Source organism: Oncorhynchus nerka, unplaced genomic scaffold (genome assembly GCF_034236695.1).
Source record: "Oncorhynchus nerka isolate Pitt River unplaced genomic scaffold, Oner_Uvic_2.0 unplaced_scaffold_1086, whole genome shotgun sequence".
Classification (NCBI taxonomy): Eukaryota; Metazoa; Chordata; class Actinopteri; order Salmoniformes; family Salmonidae; genus Oncorhynchus; species Oncorhynchus nerka.
This window is the reverse complement of record NW_027040233.1, coordinates 18,279-44,823: the sequence shown is the minus strand read 5'-3', so window position 1 is coordinate 44,823 and position 26,545 is coordinate 18,279. Positions and strand designations below refer to the sequence as shown.

At 48.4% G+C, this 26,545-nt stretch overlaps 1 protein-coding gene across 1 annotated transcript in view; it reads right to left on the bottom strand.

Annotated features, from left to right (window-relative positions):
• The window catches only part of drg2 (developmentally regulated GTP binding protein 2), an 85,010-nt gene that overhangs the window by 56,483 nt on the left and 1,982 nt on the right, over window positions 1-26,545 (bottom strand). The window contains 2 exon segments of the mRNA XM_065016211.1: window positions 13,828-13,917; window positions 14,743-14,903. Of these exon segments, the coding sequence (XP_064872283.1) occupies window positions 13,828-13,917; window positions 14,743-14,903 (251 nt within the window).

The following is a 26,545-nucleotide window of genomic DNA, read 5'->3' as shown; positions in this document are numbered from 1 at the left end:
AACAGGATGGGTTATTATACACTACTGTCAGCTGGATGTTGGCTCCATTATACTGCAGGACAACAGGATGGGTTATTATACACTACTGTCAGCTGGATGTTGGCTCCATTATACTGCAGGATGGGTTATTATACACTACTGTCAGCTGGATGTTGGCTCCATTATACTGCAGGATGGGTTATTATACACTACTGTCAGCTGGATGTTGGCTCCATTATACTGCAGGATGGGTTATTATACACTACTGTCAGCTGGATGTTGGCTCCATTATACTGCAGGATGGGTCATTATACACTACTGTCAGCTGGATGTTGGCTCCATTATACTGCAGGATGGGTTATTATACACTACTGTCAGCTGGATGTTGGCTCCATTATACTGCAGGACAACAGGATGGGTCATTATACACTACTGTCAGCTGGATGTTGGCTCCATTATACTGCAGGATGGGTTATTATACACTACTGTCAGCTGGATGTTGGCTCCATTATACTGCAGGATGGGTTATTATACACTACTGTCAGCTGGATGTTGGCTCCATTATACTGCAGGACAACAGGATGGGTTATTATACACTACTGTCAGCTGGATGTTGGCTCCATTATACTGCAGGACAACAGGATGGGTCATTATACACTACTGTCAGCTGGATGTTGGCTCCATTATACTGCAGGATGGGTTATTATACACTACTGTCAGCTGGATGTTGGCTCCATTATACTGCAGGACAACAGGATGGGTTGTTATACACTACTGTCAGCTGGATGTTGGCTCCATTATACTGCAGGACAACAGGATGGGTTATTATACACTACTGTCAGCTGGATGTTGGCTCCATTATACTGCAGGACAACAGGATGGGTTATTATACACTACTGTCAGCTGGATGTTGGCTCCATTATACTGCAGGACAACAGGATGGGTTATTATACACTACTGTCAGCTGGATGTTGGCTCCATTATACTGCAGGACAACAGGATGGGTTATTATACACTACTGTCAGCTGGATGTTGGCTCCATTATACTGCAGGATGGGTTATTATACACTACTGTCAGCTGGATGTTGGCTCCATTATACTGCAGGATGGGTCATTATACACTACTGTCAGCTGGATGTTGGCTCCATTATACTGCAGGACAACAGGATGGGTTATTATACACTACTGTCAGCTGGATGTTGGCTCCATTATACTGCAGGACAACAGGATGGGTCATTATACACTACTGTCAGCTGGATGTTGGCTCCATTATACTGCAGGACAACAGGATGGGTTATTATACACTACTGTCAGCTGGATGTTGGCTCCATTATACTGCAGGATGGGTCATTATACACTACTGTCAGCTGGATGTTGGCTCCATTATACTGCAGGATGGGTCATTATACACTACTGTCAGCTGGATGTTGGCTCCATTATACTGCAGGATGGGTTATTATACACTACTGTCAGCTGGATGTTGGCTCCATTATACTGCAGGATGGGTTATTATACACTACTGTCAGCTGGATGTTGGCTCCATTATACTGCAGGACAACAGGATGGAGGTTATTATACACTACTGTCAGCTGGATGTTGGCTCCATTATACTGCAGGACAACAGGATGGGTTATTATACACTACTGTCAGCTGGATGTTGGCTCCATTATACTGCAGGATGGGTTATTATACACTACTGTCAGCTGGATGTTGGCTCCATTATACTGCAGGACAACAGGATGGGTTATTATACACTACTGTCAGCTGGATGTTGGCTCCATTATACTGCAGGACAACAGGATGGGTTATTATACACTACTGTCAGCTGGATGTTGGCTCCATTATACTGCAGGATGGGTCATTATACACTACTGTCAGCTGGATGTTGGCTCCATTATACTGCAGGATGGGTTATTATACACTACTGTCAGCTGGATGTTGGCTCCATTATACTGCAGGATGGGTTATTATACACTACTGTCAGCTGGATGTTGGCTCCATTATACTGCAGGATGGGTTATTATACACTACTGTCAGCTGGATGTTGGCTCCATTATACTGCAGGATGGGTTATTATACACTACTGTCAGCTGGATGTTGGCTCCATTATACTGCAGGACAACAGGATGGGTTATTATACACTACTGTCAGCTGGATGTTGGCTCCATTATACTGCAGGACAACAGGATGGGTTATTATACACTACTGTCAGCTGGATGTTGGCTCCATTATACTGCAGGACAACAGGATGGGTTATTATACACTACTGTCAGCTGGATGTTGGCTCCATTATACTGCAGGATGGGTTATTATACACTACTGTCAGCTGGATGTTGGCTCCATTATACTGCAGGATGGGTCATTATACACTACTGTCAGCTGGATGTTGGCTCCATTATACTGCAGGACAACAGGATGGGTTATTATACACTACTGTCAGCTGGATGTTGGCTCCATTATACTGCAGGACAACAGGATGGGTTATTATACACTACTGTCAGCTGGATGTTGGCTCCATTATACTGCAGGATGGGTCATTATACACTACTGTCCGCTGGATGTTGGCTCCATTATACTGCAGGATGGGTTATTATACACTACTGTCAGCTGGGATGTTGGCTCCATTATACTGCAGGACAACAGGATGGGTTATTATACACTACTGTCAGCTGGATGTTGGCTCCATTATACTGCAGGACAACAGGATGGGTTATTATACACTACTGTCAGCTGGATGTTGGCTCCATTATACTGCAGGACAACAGGATGGGTTATTATACACTACTGTCAGCTGGATGTTGGCTCCATTATACTGCAGGACAACAGGATGGGTTATTATACACTACTGTCAGCTGGATGTTGGCTCCATTATACTGCAGGATGGGTTATTATACACTACTGTCAGCTGGATGTTGGCTCCATTATACTGCAGGACAACAGGATGGGTTATTATACACTACTGTCAGCTGGATGTTGGCTCCATTATACTGCAGGACAACAGGATGGGTTATTATACACTACTGTCAGCTGGATGTTGGCTCCATTATACTGCAGGATGGGTCATTATACACTACTGTCAGCTGGATGTTGGCTCCATTATACTGCAGGACAACAGGATGGGTCATTATACACTACTGTCAGCTGGATGTTGGCTCCATTATACTGCAGGATGGGTTATTATACACTACTGTCAGCTGGATGTTGGCTCCATTATACTGCAGGACAACAGGATGGGTTATTATACACTACTGTCAGCTGGATGTTGGCTCCATTATACTGCAGGACAACAGGATGGGTTATTATACACTACTGTCAGCTGGATGTTGGCTCCATTATACTGCAGGACAACAGGATGGGTTATTATACACTACTGTCAGCTGGATGTTGGCTCCATTATACTGCAGGACAACAGGATGGGTTATTATACACTACTGTCAGCTGGATGTTGGCTCCATTATACTGCAGGATGGGTTATTATACACTACTGTCAGCTGGATGTTGGCTCCATTATACTGCAGGATGGGTTATTATACACTACTGTCAGCTGGATGTTGGCTCCATTATACTGCAGGATGGGTTATTATACACTACTGTCAGCTGGATGTTGGCTCCATTATACTGCAGGATGGGTCATTATACACTACTGTCAGCTGGATGTTGGCTCCATTATACTGCAGGATGGGTTATTATACACTACTGTCAGCTGGATGTTGGCTCCATTATACTGCAGGGTGGGTCATTATACACTACTGTCAGCTGGATGTTGGCTCCATTATACTGCAGGATGGGTTATTATACACTACTGTCAGCTGGATGTTGGCTCCATTATACTGCAGGATGGGTTATTATACACTACTGTCAGCTGGATGTTGGCTCCATTATACTGCAGGACAACAGGATGGGTTATTATACACTACTGTCAGCTGGATGTTGGCTCCATTATACTGCAGGACAACAGGATGGGTCATTATACACTACTGTCAGCTGGATGTTGGCTCCATTATACTGCAGGATGGGTTATTATACACTACTGTCAGCTGGATGTTGGCTCCATTATACTGCAGGACAACAGGATGGGTTGTTATACACTACTGTCAGCTGGATGTTGGCTCCATTATACTGCAGGACAACAGGATGGGTCATTATACACTACTGTCAGCTGGATGTTGGCTCCATTATACTGCAGGACAACAGGATGGGTTATTATACACTACTGTCAGCTGGATGTTGGCTCCATTATACTGCAGGACAACAGGATGGGTTATTATACACTACTGTCAGCTGGATGTTGGCTCCATTATACTGCAGGATGGGTTATTATACACTACTGTCAGCTGGATGTTGGCTCCATTATACTGCAGGATGGGTCATTATACACTACTGTCAGCTGGATGTTGGCTCCATTATACTGCAGGACAACAGGATGGGTTATTATACACTACTGTCAGCTGGATGTTGGCTCCATTATACTGCAGGAAAACAGGATGGGTCATTATACACTACTGTCAGCTGGATGTTGGCTCCATTATACTGCAGGACAACAGGATGGGTCATTATACACTACTGTCAGCTGGATGTTGGCTCCATTATACTGCAGGACAACAGGATGGGTTATTATACACTACTGTCAGCTGGATGTTGGCTCCATTATACTGCAGGACAACAGGATGGGTTATTATACACTACTGTCAGCTGGATGTTGGCTCCATTATACTGCAGGATGGGTCATTATACACTACTGTCAGCTGGATGTTGGCTCCATTATACTGCAGGATGGGTTATTATACACTACTGTCAGCTGGATGTTGGCTCCATTATACTGCAGGACAACAGGATGGGTTATTATACACTACTGTCAGCTGGATGTTGGCTCCATTATACTGCAGGATGGGTCATTATACACTACTGTCAGCTGGATGTTGGCTCCATTATACTGCAGGATGGGTTATTATACACTACTGTCAGCTGGATGTTGGCTCCATTATACTGCAGGACAACAGGATGGGTTATTATACACTACTGTCAGCTGGATGTTGGCTCCATTATACTGCAGGATGGGTCATTATACACTACTGTCAGCTGGATGTTGGCTCCATTATACTGCAGGATGGGTCATTATACACTACTGTCAGCTGGATGTTGGCTCCATTATACTGCAGAATGGGTCATTATACACTTCTGTCAGCTGGATGTTGGCTCCATTATACTGCAGGATGGGTTATTATACACTACTGTCAGCTGGATGTTGGCTCCATTATACTGCAGGATGGGTTATTATACACTACTGTCAGCTGGATGTTGGCTCCATTATACTGCAGGATGGGTTATTATACACTACTGTCAGCTGGATGTTGGCTCCATTATACTGCAGGACAACAGGATGGGTTATTATACACTACTGTCAGCTGGATGTTGGCTCCATTATACTGCAGGATGGGTTATTATACACTACTGTCAGCTGGATGTTGGCTCCATTATACTGCAGGACACTACTGTCAGCTGGATGTTGGCTCCATATATATACACTACTGTCAGCTGGATGTTGGCTCCATTATACTGCAGGATGGGTCATTATACACTACTGTCAGCTGGATGTTGGCTCCATTATACTGCAGGATGGGTTATTATACACTACTGTCAGCTGGATGTTGGCTCCATTATACTGCAGGACAACAGGATGGGTTATTATACACTACTGTCAGCTGGATGTTGGCTCCATTATACTGCAGGACAACAGGATGGGTTATTATACACTACTGTCAGCTGGATGTTGGCTCCATTATACTGCAGGACAACAGGATGGGTTATTATACACTACTGTCAGCTGGATGTTGGCTCCATTATACTGCAGGACAACAGGATGGGTTATTATACACTACTGTCAGCTGGATGTTGGCTCCATTATACTGCAGGATGGGTTATTATACACTACTGTCAGCTGGATGTTGGCTCCATTATACTGCAGGACAACAGGATGGGTTATTATACACTACTGTCAGCTGGATGTTGGCTCCATTATACTGCAGGACAACAGGATGGGTTATTATACACTACTGTCAGCTGGATGTTGGCTCCATTATACTGCAGGATGGGTCATTATACACTACTGTCAGCTGGATGTTGGCTCCATTATACTGCAGGACAACAGGATGGGTCATTATACACTACTGTCAGCTGGATGTTGGCTCCATTATACTGCAGGATGGGTTATTATACACTACTGTCAGCTGGATGTTGGCTCCATTATACTGCAGGACAACAGGATGGGTTATTATACACTACTGTCAGCTGGATGTTGGCTCCATTATACTGCAGGACAACAGGATGGGTTATTATACACTACTGTCAGCTGGATGTTGGCTCCATTATACTGCAGGACAACAGGATGGGTTATTATACACTACTGTCAGCTGGATGTTGGCTCCATTATACTGCAGGACAACAGGATGGGTTATTATACACTACTGTCAGCTGGATGTTGGCTCCATTATACTGCAGGATGGGTTATTATACACTACTGTCAGCTGGATGTTGGCTCCATTATACTGCAGGATGGGTTATTATACACTACTGTCAGCTGGATGTTGGCTCCATTATACTGCAGGATGGGTTATTATACACTACTGTCAGCTGGATGTTGGCTCCATTATACTGCAGGATGGGTCATTATACACTACTGTCAGCTGGATGTTGGCTCCATTATACTGCAGGATGGGTTATTATACACTACTGTCAGCTGGATGTTGGCTCCATTATACTGCAGGGTGGGTCATTATACACTACTGTCAGCTGGATGTTGGCTCCATTATACTGCAGGATGGGTTATTATACACTACTGTCAGCTGGATGTTGGCTCCATTATACTGCAGGATGGGTTATTATACACTACTGTCAGCTGGATGTTGGCTCCATTATACTGCAGGACAACAGGATGGGTTATTATACACTACTGTCAGCTGGATGTTGGCTCCATTATACTGCAGGACAACAGGATGGGTCATTATACACTACTGTCAGCTGGATGTTGGCTCCATTATACTGCAGGATGGGTTATTATACACTACTGTCAGCTGGATGTTGGCTCCATTATACTGCAGGACAACAGGATGGGTTGTTATACACTACTGTCAGCTGGATGTTGGCTCCATTATACTGCAGGACAACAGGATGGGTCATTATACACTACTGTCAGCTGGATGTTGGCTCCATTATACTGCAGGACAACAGGATGGGTTATTATACACTACTGTCAGCTGGATGTTGGCTCCATTATACTGCAGGACAACAGGATGGGTTATTATACACTACTGTCAGCTGGATGTTGGCTCCATTATACTGCAGGATGGGTTATTATACACTACTGTCAGCTGGATGTTGGCTCCATTATACTGCAGGATGGGTCATTATACACTACTGTCAGCTGGATGTTGGCTCCATTATACTGCAGGACAACAGGATGGGTTATTATACACTACTGTCAGCTGGATGTTGGCTCCATTATACTGCAGGAAAACAGGATGGGTCATTATACACTACTGTCAGCTGGATGTTGGCTCCATTATACTGCAGGACAACAGGATGGGTCATTATACACTACTGTCAGCTGGATGTTGGCTCCATTATACTGCAGGACAACAGGATGGGTTATTATACACTACTGTCAGCTGGATGTTGGCTCCATTATACTGCAGGACAACAGGATGGGTTATTATACACTACTGTCAGCTGGATGTTGGCTCCATTATACTGCAGGATGGGTCATTATACACTACTGTCAGCTGGATGTTGGCTCCATTATACTGCAGGATGGGTTATTATACACTACTGTCAGCTGGATGTTGGCTCCATTATACTGCAGGACAACAGGATGGGTTATTATACACTACTGTCAGCTGGATGTTGGCTCCATTATACTGCAGGATGGGTCATTATACACTACTGTCAGCTGGATGTTGGCTCCATTATACTGCAGGATGGGTTATTATACACTACTGTCAGCTGGATGTTGGCTCCATTATACTGCAGGACAACAGGATGGGTTATTATACACTACTGTCAGCTGGATGTTGGCTCCATTATACTGCAGGATGGGTCATTATACACTACTGTCAGCTGGATGTTGGCTCCATTATACTGCAGGATGGGTCATTATACACTACTGTCAGCTGGATGTTGGCTCCATTATACTGCAGAATGGGTCATTATACACTTCTGTCAGCTGGATGTTGGCTCCATTATACTGCAGGATGGGTCATTATACACTACTGTCAGCTGGATGTTGGCTCCATTATACTGCAGGATGGGTTATTATACACTACTGTCAGCTGGATGTTGTCTCCATTATACTGCAGGATGGGTTATTATACACTACTGTCAGCTGGATGTTGGCTCCATTATACTGCAGGACAACAGGATGGGTTATTATACACTACTGTCAGCTGGATGTTGGCTCCATTATACTGCAGGATGGGTTATTATACACTACTGTCAGCTGGATGTTGGCTCCATTATACTGCAGGATAGGTTATTATACACTACTGTCAGCTGGATGTTGGCTCCATTATACTGCAGGATAGGTTATTATACACTACTGTCAGCTGGATGTTGGCTCCATTATACTGCAGGATGGGTCATTATACACTACTGTCAGCTGGATGTTGGCTCCATTATAATGCAGGATGGGTTATTATACACTACTGTCAGCTGGATGTTGGCTCCATTATACTGCAGGACAACAGGATGGGTTATTATACACTACTGTCAGCTGGATGTTGGCTCCATTATACTGCAGGATAGGTTATTATACACTACTGTCAGCTGGATGTTGGCTCCATTATACTGCAGGATGGGTTATTATACACTACTGTCAGCTGGATGTTGGCTCCATTATACTGCAGGACAACAGGATGGGTTATTATACACTACTGTCAGCTGGATGTTGGCTCCATTATACTGCAGGACAACAGGATGGGTCATTATACACTACTGTCAGCTGGATGTTGGCTCCATTATACTGCAGGATGGGTTATTATACACTACTGTCAGCTGGATGTTGGCTCCATTATACTGCAGGACAACAGGATGGGTTGTTATACACTACTGTCAGCTGGATGTTGGCTCCATTATACTGCAGGACAACAGGATGGGTCATTATACACTACTGTCAGCTGGATGTTGGCTCCATTATACTGCAGGACAACAGGATGGGTTATTATACACTACTGTCAGCTGGATGTTGGCTCCATTATACTGCAGGACAACAGGATGGGTTATTATACACTACTGTCAGCTGGATGTTGGCTCCATTATACTGCAGGATGGGTTATTATACACTACTGTCAGCTGGATGTTGGCTCCATTATACTGCAGGATGGGTCATTATACACTACTGTCAGCTGGATGTTGGCTCCATTATACTGCAGGACAACAGGATGGGTTATTATACACTACTGTCAGCTGGATGTTGGCTCCATTATACTGCAGGAAAACAGGATGGGTCATTATACACTACTGTCAGCTGGATGTTGGCTCCATTATACTGCAGGACAACAGGATGGGTCATTATACACTACTGTCAGCTGGATGTTGGCTCCATTATACTGCAGGACAACAGGATGGGTTATTATACACTACTGTCAGCTGGATGTTGGCTCCATTATACTGCAGGACAACAGGATGGGTTATTATACACTACTGTCAGCTGGATGTTGGCTCCATTATACTGCAGGATGGGTCATTATACACTACTGTCAGCTGGATGTTGGCTCCATTATACTGCAGGATGGGTTATTATACACTACTGTCAGCTGGATGTTGGCTCCATTATACTGCAGGACAACAGGATGGGTTATTATACACTACTGTCAGCTGGATGTTGGCTCCATTATACTGCAGGATGGGTCATTATACACTACTGTCAGCTGGATGTTGGCTCCATTATACTGCAGGATGGGTTATTATACACTACTGTCAGCTGGATGTTGGCTCCATTATACTGCAGGACAACAGGATGGGTTATTATACACTACTGTCAGCTGGATGTTGGCTCCATTATACTGCAGGATGGGTCATTATACACTACTGTCAGCTGGATGTTGGCTCCATTATACTGCAGGATGGGTCATTATACACTACTGTCAGCTGGATGTTGGCTCCATTATACTGCAGAATGGGTCATTATACACTTCTGTCAGCTGGATGTTGGCTCCATTATACTGCAGGATGGGTCATTATACACTACTGTCAGCTGGATGTTGGCTCCATTATACTGCAGGATGGGTTATTATACACTACTGTCAGCTGGATGTTGTCTCCATTATACTGCAGGATGGGTTATTATACACTACTGTCAGCTGGATGTTGGCTCCATTATACTGCAGGACAACAGGATGGGTTATTATACACTACTGTCAGCTGGATGTTGGCTCCATTATACTGCAGGATGGGTTATTATACACTACTGTCAGCTGGATGTTGGCTCCATTATACTGCAGGATAGGTTATTATACACTACTGTCAGCTGGATGTTGGCTCCATTATACTGCAGGATAGGTTATTATACACTACTGTCAGCTGGATGTTGGCTCCATTATACTGCAGGATGGGTCATTATACACTACTGTCAGCTGGATGTTGGCTCCATTATAATGCAGGATGGGTTATTATACACTACTGTCAGCTGGATGTTGGCTCCATTATACTGCAGGATGGGTTATTATACACTACTGTCAGCTGGATGTTGGCTCCATTATACTGCAGGATGGGTTATTATACACTACTGTCAGCTGGATGTTGGCTCCATTATACTGCAGGATGGGTTATTATACACTACTGTCAGCTGGATGTTGGCTCCATTATACTGCAGGATGGGTCATTATACACTACTGTCAGCTGGATGTTGGCTCCATTATACTGCAGGATGGGTTATTATACACTACTGTCAGCTGGATGTTGGCTCCATTATACTGCAGGATGGGTCATTATACACTACTGTCAGCTGGATGTTGGCTCCATTATACTGCAGGACAACAGGATGGGTTATTATACACTACTGTCAGCTGGATGTTGGCTCCATTATACTGCAGGACAACAGGATGGGTTATTATACACTACTGTCAGCTGGATGTTGGCTCCATTATACTGCAGGATGGGTTATTATACACTACTGTCAGCTGGGATGTTGGCTCCATTATACTGCAGGACAACAGGATGGGTTATTATACACTACTGTCAGCTGGATGTTGGCTCCATTATACTGCAGGATGGGTTATTATACACTACTGTCAGCTGGATGTTGGCTCCATTATACTGCAGGACAACAGGATGGGTTATTATACACTACTGTCAGCTGGATGTTGGCTCCATTATACTGCAGGATGGGTCATTATACACTACTGTCAGCTGGATGTTGGCTCCATTATACTGCAGGATGGGTTATTATACACTACTGTCAGCTGGATGTTGGCTCCATTATACTGCAGGATGGGTTATTATACACTACTGTCAGCTGGATGTTGGCTCCATTATACTGCAGGATGGGTTATTATACACTACTGTCAGCTGGATGTTGGCTCCATTATACTGCAGGATGGGTCATTATACACTACTGTCAGCTGGATGTTGGCTCCATTATACTGCAGGATGGGTTATTATACACTACTGTCAGCTGGATGTTGGCTCCATTATACTGCAGGATGGGTTATTATACACTACTGTCAGCTGGATGTTGGCTCCATTATACTGCAGGATGGGTTATTATACACTACTGTCAGCTGGATGTTGGCTCCATTATACTGCAGGATGGGTTATTATACACTACTGTCAGCTGGATGTTGGCTCCATTATACTGCAGGATGGGTTATTATACACTACTGTCAGCTGGATGTTGGCTCCATTATACTGCAGGATGGGTTATTATACTCTATATATACTCTATATATGGTGGTATATGGTATGGTGTATGAGGTGTGGTATGGTGTATGAGGTGTGGTATATGGTATGGTGTATGAGGTGTGGTATGGGGTATGGTGTATGAGGTGTGGTATGGGGTATGGTGTATGAGGTGTGGTATGGGGTATGAGGTGTGGTATGGTGTATGAGGTGTGGTATGGGGTATGGTGTATGAGGTGGGGTATGGTGTATGAGGTGTGGTATGGGGTATGAGGTGTGGTATGGTGTATGAGGTGTGGTATGGGGTATGGTGTATGAGGTGTGGTATGGGGTATGAGGTGTGGTATGGGGTATGGTGTATGAGGTGTGGTATGGTGTATGAGGTGTGGTATGGTGTATGAGGTGTGGTATGGGGTATGGTGTATGAGGTGGGGTATGGTGTATGAGGTGTGGTATGGGGGGGTATGGTGTATGATATGTGGTATGGTGTATGAGGTGTGGTATGGTGTATGAGGTGTGGTATGGGGGTATGGTGTATGAGGTGTGGTATGGTGTATGAGGTGTGGAATGGGGTATGGTGTATGAGGTGTGGTATGTTGTATGAGGTGTGGTATGGTGTATGAGGTGTGGTATGGTGTATGAGGTGTGGTATGGGGTATGGTGTATGAGGTGGGGTATGGTGTATGAGGTGTGGTATGGGGTATGGTGTATGAGGTGTGGTATGGTGTATGAGGTGTGGAATGGGGGTATGGTGTATGAGGTGTGGTATGGTGTATGAGGTGTGGTATGGTGTATGAGGTGTGGTATGGTGTATGAGGTGGTGGTATGGTGTATGAGGTGTGGTATGGTGTATGAGGTGTGGTATGGGGTATGGTGTATGAGGTGTGGTATGGTGTATGAGGTGTGGTATGGTATGGTGTATGAGGTGTGGTATGGGGTATGGTGTATGAGGTGTGGTATGGGGTATGAGGTGTGGAATGGGGTATGGTGTATGAGGTGTGGTATGGTGTATGAGGTGTGGTATGGTGTATGAGGTGTGGTATGGTGTGTATGAGGTGTGGTATGGTGTATGAGGTGTGGTATGGGGTATGGTGTATGAGGTGTGGTATGGGGTATGGTGTATGAGGTGTGGTATGGTGTGTGGAATGGTTTATGGTGTATGGGGTGTGGTATGGTATATGGTGTGTGGTATGGTGTATGAGGTGTGGTATGGTGTATGGTGTGTGGTGGTGTGGTATGGTGTATGGGGTGTGGTATGGTGTATGGGGTGTGTAGTATGGTATATGGTGTGTGTAGTATGGTATATGGTGTGTGTGGTGTGGTGTGTGTGGTATGGTGTATGGGGTGTGGTATGGTGTATGGGGTGTGTAGTATGGTATATGGTGTGTGTGGTGTGGTGTGAGTGGTATGGTATGTGTGGTATGGTGTGTGTGGTATGGTATGTGTGGTATGGTATATGGTGTGTGTGGTATGGTGTGTGTGGTGTGGTGTGGTGTATGAGGTGAGGTGTGGTATGGTGTGTGTGGTATATGAGGTGTGGTTTGGGGTGGATGTACCTCTATAACTCCAGGAATACAGGTCAGGGTGGTGAACTCATAGGAAGTATGGTGTGTGTGGTATGGTGTGTGTGGTATGGTGTATGAGGTGTGGTTTGGGGTGTGTGTTATGGTGTGTGTGGTGTGGTATATGAGGTGTGGTATGGTGTATGAGGTGTGGTGTGGTGTATGAGGTGTGGTGTGGTGTATGAGGTGTGGTGTGGTATATGAGGTGTGGTTTGGGGTGGATGTACCTCTATAACTCCAGGGATACAGGTCAGGGTGGTGAACTCATAGGAAGTATGGTGTGGTGTGGTGTATGAGGTGTGGTGTGGTGTATGAGGTGTGGTGTGGTGTATGAGGTGTGGTGTGGTGTATGGTGTGTGTGGTGTGGTATATGAGGTGTGGTTTGGGGTGGATGTACCTCTATAACTCCAGGGATACAGGTCAGGGTGGTGAACTCATAGGAAGCTGCTTCACTGGCTGTTGCTGTCATCAGACTGAGGAAGGTGGACTAGAGGACAGAGACAGAGACATGGGTTAACACACAGGACTAGAGGACAGAGACAGAGACATGAGTTAACACACAGGACTAGAGGACAGAGACAGAGACATGGGTTAACACACAGGACTAGAGGACAGAGACAGAGACATGGGTTAACACACAGGACTAGAGGACAGAGACATGAGTTAACACACAGGACTAGAGGACAGAGACATGGGTTAACACACAGGACTAGAGGACAGAGACAGAGACATGGGTTAACACACAGGACTAGAGGACAGAGACAGAGACATGGGTTAACACACAGGACTAGAGGACAGAGACATGAGTTAACACACAGCACTAGAGGACAGAGACATGGGTTAACACACAGGACTAGAGGACAGAGACATGAGTTAACACACAGGACTAGAGGACAGAGACATGAGTTAACACACAGGACTAGAAGACAGAGACATGTGTTAACACACAGGACTAGAGGACAGAGACATGGGTTAACACACAGGACTAGAGGACAGAGACAGAGACATGGGTTAACACACAGGACTAGAGGACAGAGACATGGGTTAACACACAAGACTAGAGGACAGAGACATGAGTTAACACACAGGACTAGAGGACAGAGACATGGGTTAACACACAGGACTAGAGGACAGAGACATGGGTTAACACACAGGACTAGAGGACAGAGACAGAGACATGGGTTAACACACAGGACTAGAGGACAGAGACAGAGACATGGGTTAACACACAGGACTAGAGGACAGAGACATGGGTTAACACACAGGACTAGAGGACACGTTGTGAGCGTGCTCAGTCCGTTTCCTGTCTGACCTTTCCGACGGAGGGGAAGCCAATCAGTGCAACACGTGCGTCTCCAGATTTCATGACATCGAAGCCCTCTCCTTTGGCTCCTGCGGACTTGGACGGTTCCAGCAGCTGGGCGCGGTACTTCGCTAGCTTAGCCTTCAGCAGGCCCAGATGGTACTCTGTAGCTACACACACAGGGGGAAAATACTGGGACTTAGCTAGCTTAGCCTTCAGCAGGCCCAGATGGTACTCCGTAGCTACACACACAGGGGAAATACTGGGACTTAGCTAGCTTAGCCTTCAGCAGGCCCAGATGGTACTCTGTAGCTACACACACAGGGGGAAAATACTGGGACTTAGCTAGCTTAGCCTTCAGCAGGCCCAGATGGTACTCTGTGGCTACACACAGGGAGAAAATACTGGGACTTAGCTAGCTTAGCCTTCAGCAGGCCCAGATGGTACTCTGTGGCTACACACACAGGGGGAAATACTGGGACTTAGCTAGCTTAGCCTTCAGCAGGCCCAGATGGTACTCTGTAGCTACACACACAGGGGGAAAATACTGGGACTTAGCTAGCTTAGCCTTCAGCAGGCCCAGATGGTACTCTGTGGCTACACACACAGGGAGGAAATACTGGGACTTAGCTAGCTTAGCCTTCAGCAGGCCCAGATGGTACTCTGTGGCTACACACACAGGGAGAACATACTGGGACTTAGCTAGCTTAGCCTTCAGCAGGCCCAGATGGTACTCTGTGGCTACACACACAGGGGAAATACTGGGACTTAGCTAGCTTAGCCTTCAGCAGGCCCAGATGGTACTCTGTGGCTACACACACAGGGAGAATACTGGGACTTAGCTAGCTTAGCCTTCAGCAGGCCCAGATGGTACTCTGTGGCTACACACACAGGGGGAGAACATACTGGGACTTAGCTAGCTTAGCCTTCAGCAGGCCCAGATGGTACTCTGTAGCTACACACACAGGGGGAAATACTGGGACTTAGCTAGCTTAGCCTTCAGCAGGCCCAGATGGTACTCTGTGGCTACACACACAGGGGAAATACTGGGACTTAGCTAGCTTAGCCTTCAGCAGGCCCAGATGGTACTCTGTAGCTACACACACAGGGGAAAATACTGGGACTTAGCTAGCCTTCAGCAGGCCCAGATGGTACTCTGTGGCTACACACACAGGGGGAAAATACTGGGACTTAGCTAGCTTAGCCTTCAGCAGGCCCAGATGGTACTCTGTGGCTACACACACAGGGAGAAAATACTGGGACTTAGCTAGCTTAGCCTTCAGCAGGCCCAGATGGTACTCTGTGGCTACACACACAGGGGAAAATACTGGGACTTAGCTAGCTTAGCCTTCAGCAGGCCCAGATGGTACTCTGTGGCTACACACACAGGGGGAAAATACTGGGACTTAGCTAGCTTAGCCTTCAGCAGGCCCAGATGGTACTCTGTGGCTACACACAGGGGGAAAATACTGGGACTTAGCTAGCTTAGCCTTCAGCAGGCCCAGATGGTACTCTGTGGCTACACACACAGGGGGAAATACTGGGACTTAGCTAGCTTAGCCTTCAGCAGGCCCAGATGGTACTCTGTGGCTACACACACAGGGGGAAATACTGGGACTTAGCTAGCTTAGCCTTCAGCAGGCCCAGATGGTACTCTGTGGCTACACACACAGGGAGAAAATACTGGGACTTAGCTAGCTTAGCCTTCAGCAGGCCCAGATGGTACTCTGTGGCTACACACAGGGGAAATACTGGGACTTAGCTAGCTTAGCCTTCAGCAGGCCCAGATGGTACTCTGTGGCTACACACACAGGGAGAAATACTGGGACTTAGCTAGCTTAGCCTTCAGCAGGCCCAGATGGTACTCTGTGGCTACACACACAGGGGAAAATACTGGGACTTAGCTAGCTTAGCCTTCAGCAGGCCCAGATGGTACTCTGTGGCTACACACACAGGGGAAATACTGGGACTTAGCTAGCTTAGCCTTCAGCAGGCCCAGATGGTACTCTGTGGCTACACACAGGGGAAAATACTGGGACTTAGCTAGCTTAGCCTTCAGCAGGCCCAGATGGTACTCTGTGGCTACACACACAGGGGGAAAATACTGGGACTTAGCTAGCTTAGCCTTCAGCAGGCCCAGATGGTACTCTGTGGCTACACACACAGGGGAAAATACTGGGACTTAGCTAGCTTAGCCTTCAGCAGGCCCAGATGGTACTCTGTGGCTACACACACAGGGAGAAAATACTGGGACTTAGCTAGCTTAGCCTTCAGCAGGCCCAGATGGTACTCTGTGGCTACACATACAGGGGAAAATACTGGGACTTAGCTAGCTTAGCCTTCAGCAGGCCCAGATGGTACTCTGTGGCTACACACAGGGAGAAAAGACTGGGACTTAGCTAGCTTAGCCTTCAGCAGGCCCAGATGGTACTCTGTGGCTACACACACAGGGGGAAATATGGGACTTAGCTAGCTTAGCCTTCAACAGGCCCAGATGGTACTCTGTGGCTACACACACAGGGAGAACATAGCTGGGACTTAGCTAGCTTAGCCTTCAGCAGGCCCAGATGGTACTCTGTGGCTACACACACAGGAGGAAATACTGGGACTTAGCTAGCTTAGCCTTCAGCAGGCCCAGATGGTACTCTGTGGCTACACACAGGGGAAATACTGGGACTTAGCTAGCTTAGCCTTCAGCAGGCCCAGATGGTACTCTGTAGCTACACACACAGGGGGAAATACTGGGACTTAGCTAGCTTAGCCTTCAGCAGGCCCAGATGGTACTCTGTGGCTACACACACAGGGAGAAAAGACTGGGACTTAGCTAGCTTAGCCTTCAGCAGGCCCAGATGGTACTCTGTAGCTACACACACAGGGGGAAATACTGGGACTTAGCTAGCTTAGCCTTCAACAGGCCCAGATGGTACTCTGTGGCTACACACACAGGGAGAACATACTGGGACTTAGCTAGCTTAGCCTTCAGCAGGCCCAGATGGTACTCTGTGGCTACACACACAGGGAGGAAATACTGGGACTTAGCTAGCTTAGCCTTCAGCAGGCCCAGATGGTACTCTGTGGCTACACACAGGGGGAAATACTGGGACTTAGCTAGCTTAGCCTTCAGCAGGCCCAGATGGTACTCTGTAGCTACACACACAGGGGGAAATACTGGGACTTAGCCTTCAGCAGGCCCAGATGGTACTCTGTGGCTACACACACAGGGAGGAAATACTGGGACTTAGCTAGCTTAGCCTTCAGCAGGCCCAGATGGTACTCTGTGGCTACACACACAGGGGGAAATACTGGGACTTAGCTAGCTTAGCCTTCAGCAGGCCCAGATGGTACTCTGTAGCTACACACACAGGGGGAAATACTGGGACTTAGCCTTCAGCAGGCCCAGATGGTACTCTGTGGCTACACACAGGGGGAAAATACTGGGACTTAGCTAGCTTAGCCTTCAGCAGGCCCAGATGGTACTCTGTAGCTACACACACAGGGGGAAAATACTGGGACTTAGCTAGCTTAGCCTTCAGCAGGCCCAGGTGGTACTCTGTGGCTACACACACAGGGGGAAATACTGGGACTTAGCTAGCTTAGCCTTCAGCAGGCCCAGATGGTACTCTGTGGCTACACACACAGGGAGAAAATACTGGGACTTAGCTAGCTTAGCCTTCAGCAGGCCCAGATGGTACTCTGTGGCTACACATACAGGGGGAAAATACTGGGACTTAGCTAGCTTAGCCTTCAGCAGGCCCAGATGGTACTCTGTGGCTACACACACAGGGAGAAAAGACTGGGACTTAGCTAGCTTAGCCTTCAGCAGGCCCAGATGGTACTCTGTGGCTACACACACAGGGGGAAATACTGGGACTTAGCTAGCTTAGCCTTCAACAGGCCCAGATGGTACTCTGTGGCTACACACACAGGGAGAACATACTGGGACTTAGCTAGCTTAGCCTTCAGCAGGCCCAGATGGTACTCTGTGGCTACACACACAGGGAGGAAATACTGGGACTTAGCTAGCTTAGCCTTCAGCAGGCCCAGATGGTACTCTGTGGCTACACACACAGGGGAAATACTGGGACTTAGCTAGCTTAGCCTTCAGCAGGCCCAGATGGTACTCTGTAGCTACACACACAGGGGGAAAATACTGGGACTTAGCTAGCTTAGCCTTCAGCAGGCCCAGATGGTACTCTGTGGCTACACACAGGGAGAAAATACTGGGACTTAGCTAGCTTAGCCTTCAGCAGGCCCAGATGGTACTCTGTGGCTACACACACAGGGAGAACATACTGGGACTTAGCTAGCTTAGCCTTCAGCAGGCCCAGATGGTACTCTGTAGCTACACACACAGGGGGAAATACTGGGACTTAGCTAGCTTAGCCTTCAACAGGCCCAGATGGTACTCTGTGGCTACACACACAGGGAGAACATACTGGGACTTAGCTAGCTTAGCCTTCAGCAGGCCCAGATGGTACTCTGTGGCTACACACACAGGGAGGAAATACTGGGACTTAGCTAGCTTAGCCTTCAGCAGGCCCAGATGGTACTCTGTGGCTACACACACAGGGGGAAATACTGGGACTTAGCTAATTTAGCCTTCAGCAGGCCCAGATGGTACTCTGTAGCTACACACACAGGGGGAAATACTGGGACTTAGCCTTCAGCAGGCCCAGATGGTACTCTGTGGCTACACACAGGGGGAAAATACTGGGACTTAGCTAGCTTAGCCTTCAGCAGGCCCAGATGGTACTCTGTAGCTACACACACAGGGGGAAAATACTGGGACTTAGCTAGCTTAGCCTTCAGCAGGCCCAGGTGGTACTCTGTGGCTACACACACAGGGGGAAATACTGGGACTTAGCTAGCTTAGCCTTCAGCAGGCCCAGATGGTACTCTGTGGCTACACACACAGGGAGAAAATACTGGGACTTAGCTAGCTTAGCCTTCAGCAGGCCCAGATGGTACTCTGTGGCTACACATACAGGGGAAATACTGGGACTTAGCTAGCTTAGCCTTCAGCAGGCCCAGATGGTACTCTGTAGCTACACACACAGGGGGAAAATACTGGGACTTAGCTAGCTTAGCCTTCAGCAGGCCCAGATGGTACTCTGTGGCTACACACAGGGAGAAAATACTGGGACTTAGCTAGCTTAGCCTTCAGCAGGCCCAGATGGTACTCTGTGGCTACACACACAGGGGGAAATACTGGGACTTAGCTAGCTTAGCCTTCAGCAGGCCCAGATGGTACTCTGTAGCTACACACACAGGGGGAAAATACTGGGACTTAGCTAGCTTAGCCTTCAGCAGGCCCAGATGGTACTCTGTGGCTACACACACAGGGAGGAAATACTGGGACTTAGCTAGCTTAGCCTTCAGCAGGCCCAGATGGTACTCTGTGGCTACACACACAGGGAGAACATACTGGGACTTAGCTAGCTTAGCCTTCAGCAGGCCCAGATGGTACTCTGTAGCTACACACACAGGGGGAAATACTGGGACTTAGCTAGCTTAGCCTTCAACAGGCCCAGATGGTACTCTGTGGCTACACACACAGGGAGAACATACTGGGACTTAGCTAGCTTAGCCTTCAGCAGGCCCAGATGGTACTCTGTGGCTACACACACAGGGAGGAAATACTGGGACTTAGCTAGCTTAGCCTTCAGCAGGCCCAGATGGTACTCTGTGGCTACACACACAGGGGGAAATACTGGGACTTAGCTAGCTTAGCCTTCAGCAGGCCCAGATGGTACTCTGTAGCTACACACACAGGGGGAAATACTGGGACTTAGCCTTCAGCAGGCCCAGATGGTACTCTGTGGCTACACACAGGGGGAAAATACTGGGACTTAGCTAGCTTAGCCTTCAGCAGGCCCAGATGGTACTCTGTAGCTACACACACAGGGGGAAAATACTGGGACTTAGCTAGCTTAGCCTTCAGCAGGCCCAGGTGGTACTCTGTGGCTACACACACAGGGGGAAATACTGGGACTTAGCTAGCTTAGCCTTCAGCAGGCCCAGATGGTACTCTGTGGCTACACACACAGGGAGAAAATACTGGGACTTAGCTAGCTTAGCCTTCAGCAGGCCCAGATGGTACTCTGTGGCTACACATACAGGGGGAAAATACTGGGACTTAGCTAGCTTAGCCTTCAGCAGGCCCAGATGGTACTCTGTGGCTACACACACAGGAGAAAAGACTGGGACTTAGCTAGCTTAGCCTTCAGCAGGCCCAGATGGTACTCTGTGGCTACACACACAGGGGGAAATACTGGGACTTAGCTAGCTTAGCCTTCAACAGGCCCAGATGGTACTCTGTGGCTACACACACAGGGAGAACATACTGGGACTTAGCTAGCTTAGCCTTCAGCAGGCCCAGATGGTACTCTGTGGCTACACACACAGGGAGGAAATACTGGGACTTAGCTAGCTTAGCCTTCAGCAGGCCCAGATGGTACTCTGTGGCTACACACACAGGGGGAAATACTGGGACTTAGCTAGCTTAGCCTTCAGCAGGCCCAGATGGTACTCTGTAGCTACACACACAGGGGGAAATACTGGGACTTAGCTAGCTTAGCCTTCAGCAGGCCCAGATGGTACTCTGTGGCTACACACACAGGGAGAAAAGACTGGGACTTAGCTAGCTTAGCCTTCAGCAGGCCCAGATGGTACTCTGTAGCTACACACACAGGGGGAAATACTGGGACTTAGCTAGCTTAGCCTTCAACAGGCCCAGATGGTACTCTGTGGCTACACACAGGGAGAACATACTGGGACTTAGCTAGCTTAGCCTTCAGCAGGCCCAGATGGTACTCTGTGGCTACACACACAGGGAGGAAATACTGGGACTTAGCTAGCTTAGCCTTCAGCAGGCCCAGATGGTACTCTGTGGCTACACACACAGGGGAAATACTGGGACTTAGCTAGCTTAGCCTTCAGCAGGCCCAGATGGTACTCTGTAGCTACACACACAGGGGGAAATACTGGGACTTAGCCTTCAGCAGGCCCAGATGGTACTCTGTGGCTACACACACAGGGAGGAAATACTGGGACTTAGCTAGCTTAGCCTTCAGCAGGCCCAGATGGTACTCTGTGGCTACACACACAGGGGGAAATACTGGGACTTAGCTAGCTTAGCCTTCAGCAGGCCCAGATGGTACTCTGTAGCTACACACACAGGGGGAAATACTGGGACTTAGCCTTCAGCAGGCCCAGATGGTACTCTGTGGCTACACACAGGGGGAAAATACTGGGACTTAGCTAGCTTAGCCTTCAGCAGGCCCAGATGGTACTCTGTAGCTACACACACAGGGGGAAAATACTGGGACTTAGCTAGCTTAGCCTTCAGCAGGCCCAGGTGGTACTCTGTGGCTACACACACAGGGGGAAATACTGGGACTTAGCTAGCTTAGCCTTCAGCAGGCCCAGATGGTACTCTGTGGCTACACACAGGGAGAAAATACTGGGACTTAGCTAGCTTAGCCTTCAGCAGGCCCAGATGGTACTCTGTGGCTACACATACAGGGGGAAAATACTGGGACTTAGCTAGCTTAGCCTTCAGCAGGCCCAGATGGTACTCTGTGGCTACACACACAGGGAGAAAAGACTGGGACTTAGCTAGCTTAGCCTTCAGCAGGCCCAGATGGTACTCTGTGGCTACACACACAGGGGGAAATACTGGGACTTAGCTAGCTTAGCCTTCAACAGGCCCAGATGGTACTCTGTGGCTACACACACAGGGAGAACATACTGGGACTTAGCCAGCTTAGCCTTCAGCAGGCCCAGATGGTACTCTGTGGCTACACACACAGGGAGGAAATACTGGGACTTAGCTAGCTTAGCCTTCAGCAGGCCCAGATGGTACTCTGTGGCTACACACACAGGGGGAAATACTGGGACTTAGCTAGCTTAGCCTTCAGCAGGCCCAGATGGTACTCTGTAGCTACACACACAGGGGGAAATACTGGGACTTAGCTAGCTTAGCCTTCAGCAGGCCCAGATGGTACTCTGTGGCTACACACACAGGGAGAAAAGACTGGGACTTAGCTAGCTTAGCCTTCAGCAGGCCCAGATGGTACTCTGTAGCTACACACACAGGGGGAAATACTGGGACTTAGCTAGCTTAGCCTTCAACAGGCCCAGATGGTACTCTGTGGCTACACACACAGGGAGAACATACTGGGACTTAGCTAGCTTAGCCTTCAGCAGGCCCAGATGGTACTCTGTGGCTACACACACAGGGAGGAAATACTGGGACTTAGCTAGCTTAGCCTTCAGCAGGCCCAGATGGTACTCTGTGGCTACACACACAGGGGGAAATACTGGGACTTAGCTAGCTTAGCCTTCAGCAGGCCCAGATGGTACTCTGTAGCTACACACACAGGGGAAATACTGGGACTTAGCCTTCAGCAGGCCCAGATGGTACTCTGTGGCTACACACAGGGGGAAAATACTGGGACTTAGCTAGCTTAGCCTTCAGCAGGCCCAGATGGTACTCTGTAGCTACACACACAGGGGGAAAATACTGGGACTTAGCTAGCTTAGCCTTCAGCAGGCCCAGGTGGTACTCTGTGGCTACACACACAGGGGGAAATACTGGGACTTAGCTAGCTTAGCCTTCAGCAGGCCCAGATGGTACTCTGTGGCTACACACACAGGAGAAAATACTGGGACTTAGCTAGCTTAGCCTTCAGCAGGCCCAGATGGTACTCTGTGGCTACACATACAGGGGGAAAATACTGGGACTTAGCTAGCTTAGCCTTCAGCAGGCCCAGATGGTACTCTGTGGCTACACACACAGGGAGAAAAGACTGGGACTTAGCTAGCTTAGCCTTCAGCAGGCCCAGATGGTACTCTGTGGCTACACATACAGGGGGAAAATACTGGGACTTAGCTAGCTTAGCCTTCAGCAGGCCCAGATGGTACTCCGTGGCTACACACACAGGGGGAAAATACTGGGACTTAGCTAGCTTAGCCTTCAGCAGGCCCAGATGGTACTCTGTGGCTACACACAGGGGGAAAATACTGGGACTTAGCTAACTTAGCCTTCAGCAGGCCCAGATGGTACTCTGTGGCTACACACACAGGGGGAAAATACTGGGACTTAGCTAGCTTAGCCTTCAGCAGGCCCAGATGGTACTCTGTGGCTACACACACAGGGAGGAAATACTGGGACTTAGCTAGCTTAGCCTTCAGCTGGCCCAGATGGTACTCTGTGGCTACACACAGGGGGAAAATACTGGGACTTAGCTAGCTTAGCCTTCAGCAGGCCCAGATGGTACTCTGTGGCTACACACACAGGGGGAAATACTGGGACTTAGCTAGCTTAGCCTTCAGCAGGCCCAGATGGTACTCTGTGGCTACACACACAGGGAGGAAATACTGGGACTTAGCTAGCTTAGCCTTCAGCAGGCCCAGATGGTACTCTGTGGCTACACACACAGGGGGAAATACTGGGACTTAGCTAGCTTAGCCTTCAGCAGGCCCAGATGGTACTCTGTAGCTACACACACAGGGGGAAAATACTGGGACTTAGCTAGCTTAGCCTTCAGCAGGCCCAGATGGTACTCTGTGGCTACACACACAGGGAGGAAATACTGGGACTTAGCTAGCTTAGCCTTCAGCAGGCCCAGATGGTACTCTGTGGCTACACACACAGGGAGAACATACTGGGACTTAGCTAGCTTAGCCTTCAGCAGGCCCAGATGGTACTCTGTAGCTACACACACAGGGGGAAATACTGGGACTTAGCTAGCTTAGCCTTCAACAGGCCCAGATGGTACTCTGTGGCTACACACACAGGGAGAACATACTGGGACTTAGCTAGCTTAGCCTTCAGCAGGCCCAGATGGTACTCTGTGGCTACACACACAGGGAGGAAATACTGGGACTTAGCTAGCTTAGCCTTCAGCAGGCCCAGATGGTACTCTGTGGCTACACACACAGGGGGAAATACTGGGACTTAGCTAGCTTAGCCTTCAGCAGGCCCAGATGGTACTCTGTAGCTACACACACAGGGGGAAATACTGGGACTTAGCCTTCAGCAGGCCCAGATGGTACTCTGTGGCTACACACACAGGGGAAAATACTGGGACTTAGCTAGCTTAGCCTTCAGCAGGCCCAGATGGTACTCTGTAGCTACACACACAGGGGGAAAATACTGGGACTTAGCTAGCTTAGCCTTCAGCAGGCCCAGGTGGTACTCTGTGGCTACACACACAGGGGGAAATACTGGGACTTAGCTAGCTTAGCCTTCAGCAGGCCCAGATGGTACTCTGTGGCTACACACACAGGGAGAAAATACTGGGACTTAGCTAGCTTAGCCTTCAGCAGGCCCAGATGGTACTCTGTGGCTACACATACAGGGGGAAAATACTGGGACTTAGCTAGCTTAGCCTTCAGCAGGCCCAGATGGTACTCTGTGGCTACACACACAGGGAGAAAAGACTGGGACTTAGCTAGCTTAGCCTTCAGCAGGCCCAGATGGTACTCTGTGGCTACACATACAGGGGAAAATACTGGGACTTAGCTAGCTTAGCCTTCAGCAGGCCCAGATGGTACTCCGTGGCTACACACAGGGGGAAAATACTGGGACTTAGCTAGCTTAGCCTTCAGCAGGCCCAGATGGTACTCTGTGGCTACACACAGGGGGAAAATACTGGGACTTAGCTAGCTTAGCCTTCAGCAGGCCCAGATGGTACTCTGTGGCTACACACACAGGGGGAAAATACTGGGACTTAGCTAGCTTAGCCTTCAGCAGGCCCAGATGGTACTCTGTGGCTACACACACAGGGAGGAAATACTGGGACTTAGCTAGCTTAGCCTTCAGCTGGCCCAGATGGTACTCTGTGGCTACACACAGGGGGAAAATACTGGGACTTAGCTAGCTTAGCCTTCAGCAGGCCCAGATGGTACTCTGTGGCTACACACACAGGGGGAAATACTTGGACTTAGCTAGCTTAGCCTTCAGCAGGCCCAGATGGTACTCTGTGGCTACACACACAGGGAGAAAATACTGGGACTTAGCTAGCTTAGCCTTCAGCAGGCCCAGATGGTACTCTGTGGCTATACACACAGGGAGAAAATACTGGGACTTAGCTAGCTTAGCCTTCAGCAGGCCCAGATGGGATGGGATCCATAATAAACCCCATGAAGAGTAGCTGCTGCCTTAGCAGGAACTAATGGGGATCCATAATAAACCCCAGGAAGAGTAGCGGATCTAATGGGGATCCATAATGCTAACCCTAACCCCTAACCCTAACCCCTCACCCTCTAACCCTAACCCTCTAACCCTAACCCTCTAACCCTAACCCCCCCAAACCTAACCCTCTAACCCCCCCCTAACCCTAACCCTCTAACCCTAACCCTCTAACCCTAACCCTCTAACCCTAACCCTAACCCTAACCCACTAACCCCCCTAACCCTAACCCTCTAACCCCCTAACCCTAACCCCTAACTAACCCTAACCCTCTAACCCCTAACCCTCTAACCCTAACCCACTAACCCCCCTAACCCTAACCCTCTAACCCCCCTAACCCTAACCCTCTAACCCTAACCCTCTAACCCCCTAACCCTAACCCTCTAACCCTAACCCTCTAACCCCTAACCCTCTAACCCCTAACCCACTAACCCCTAACCCTAACCCTCCAACCCCCTAACCCTAACCCTCTAACCCTAACCCTCTAACCCCCCTAACCCTAACCCTCTAACCCTAACCCTCTAACCCCCCTAACCCTAACCCTCTAACCCTAACCCTCTAACCCCCCTAACCCTAACCCTCTAACCCTAACCCTCTAACCCTAACCCTCTAACC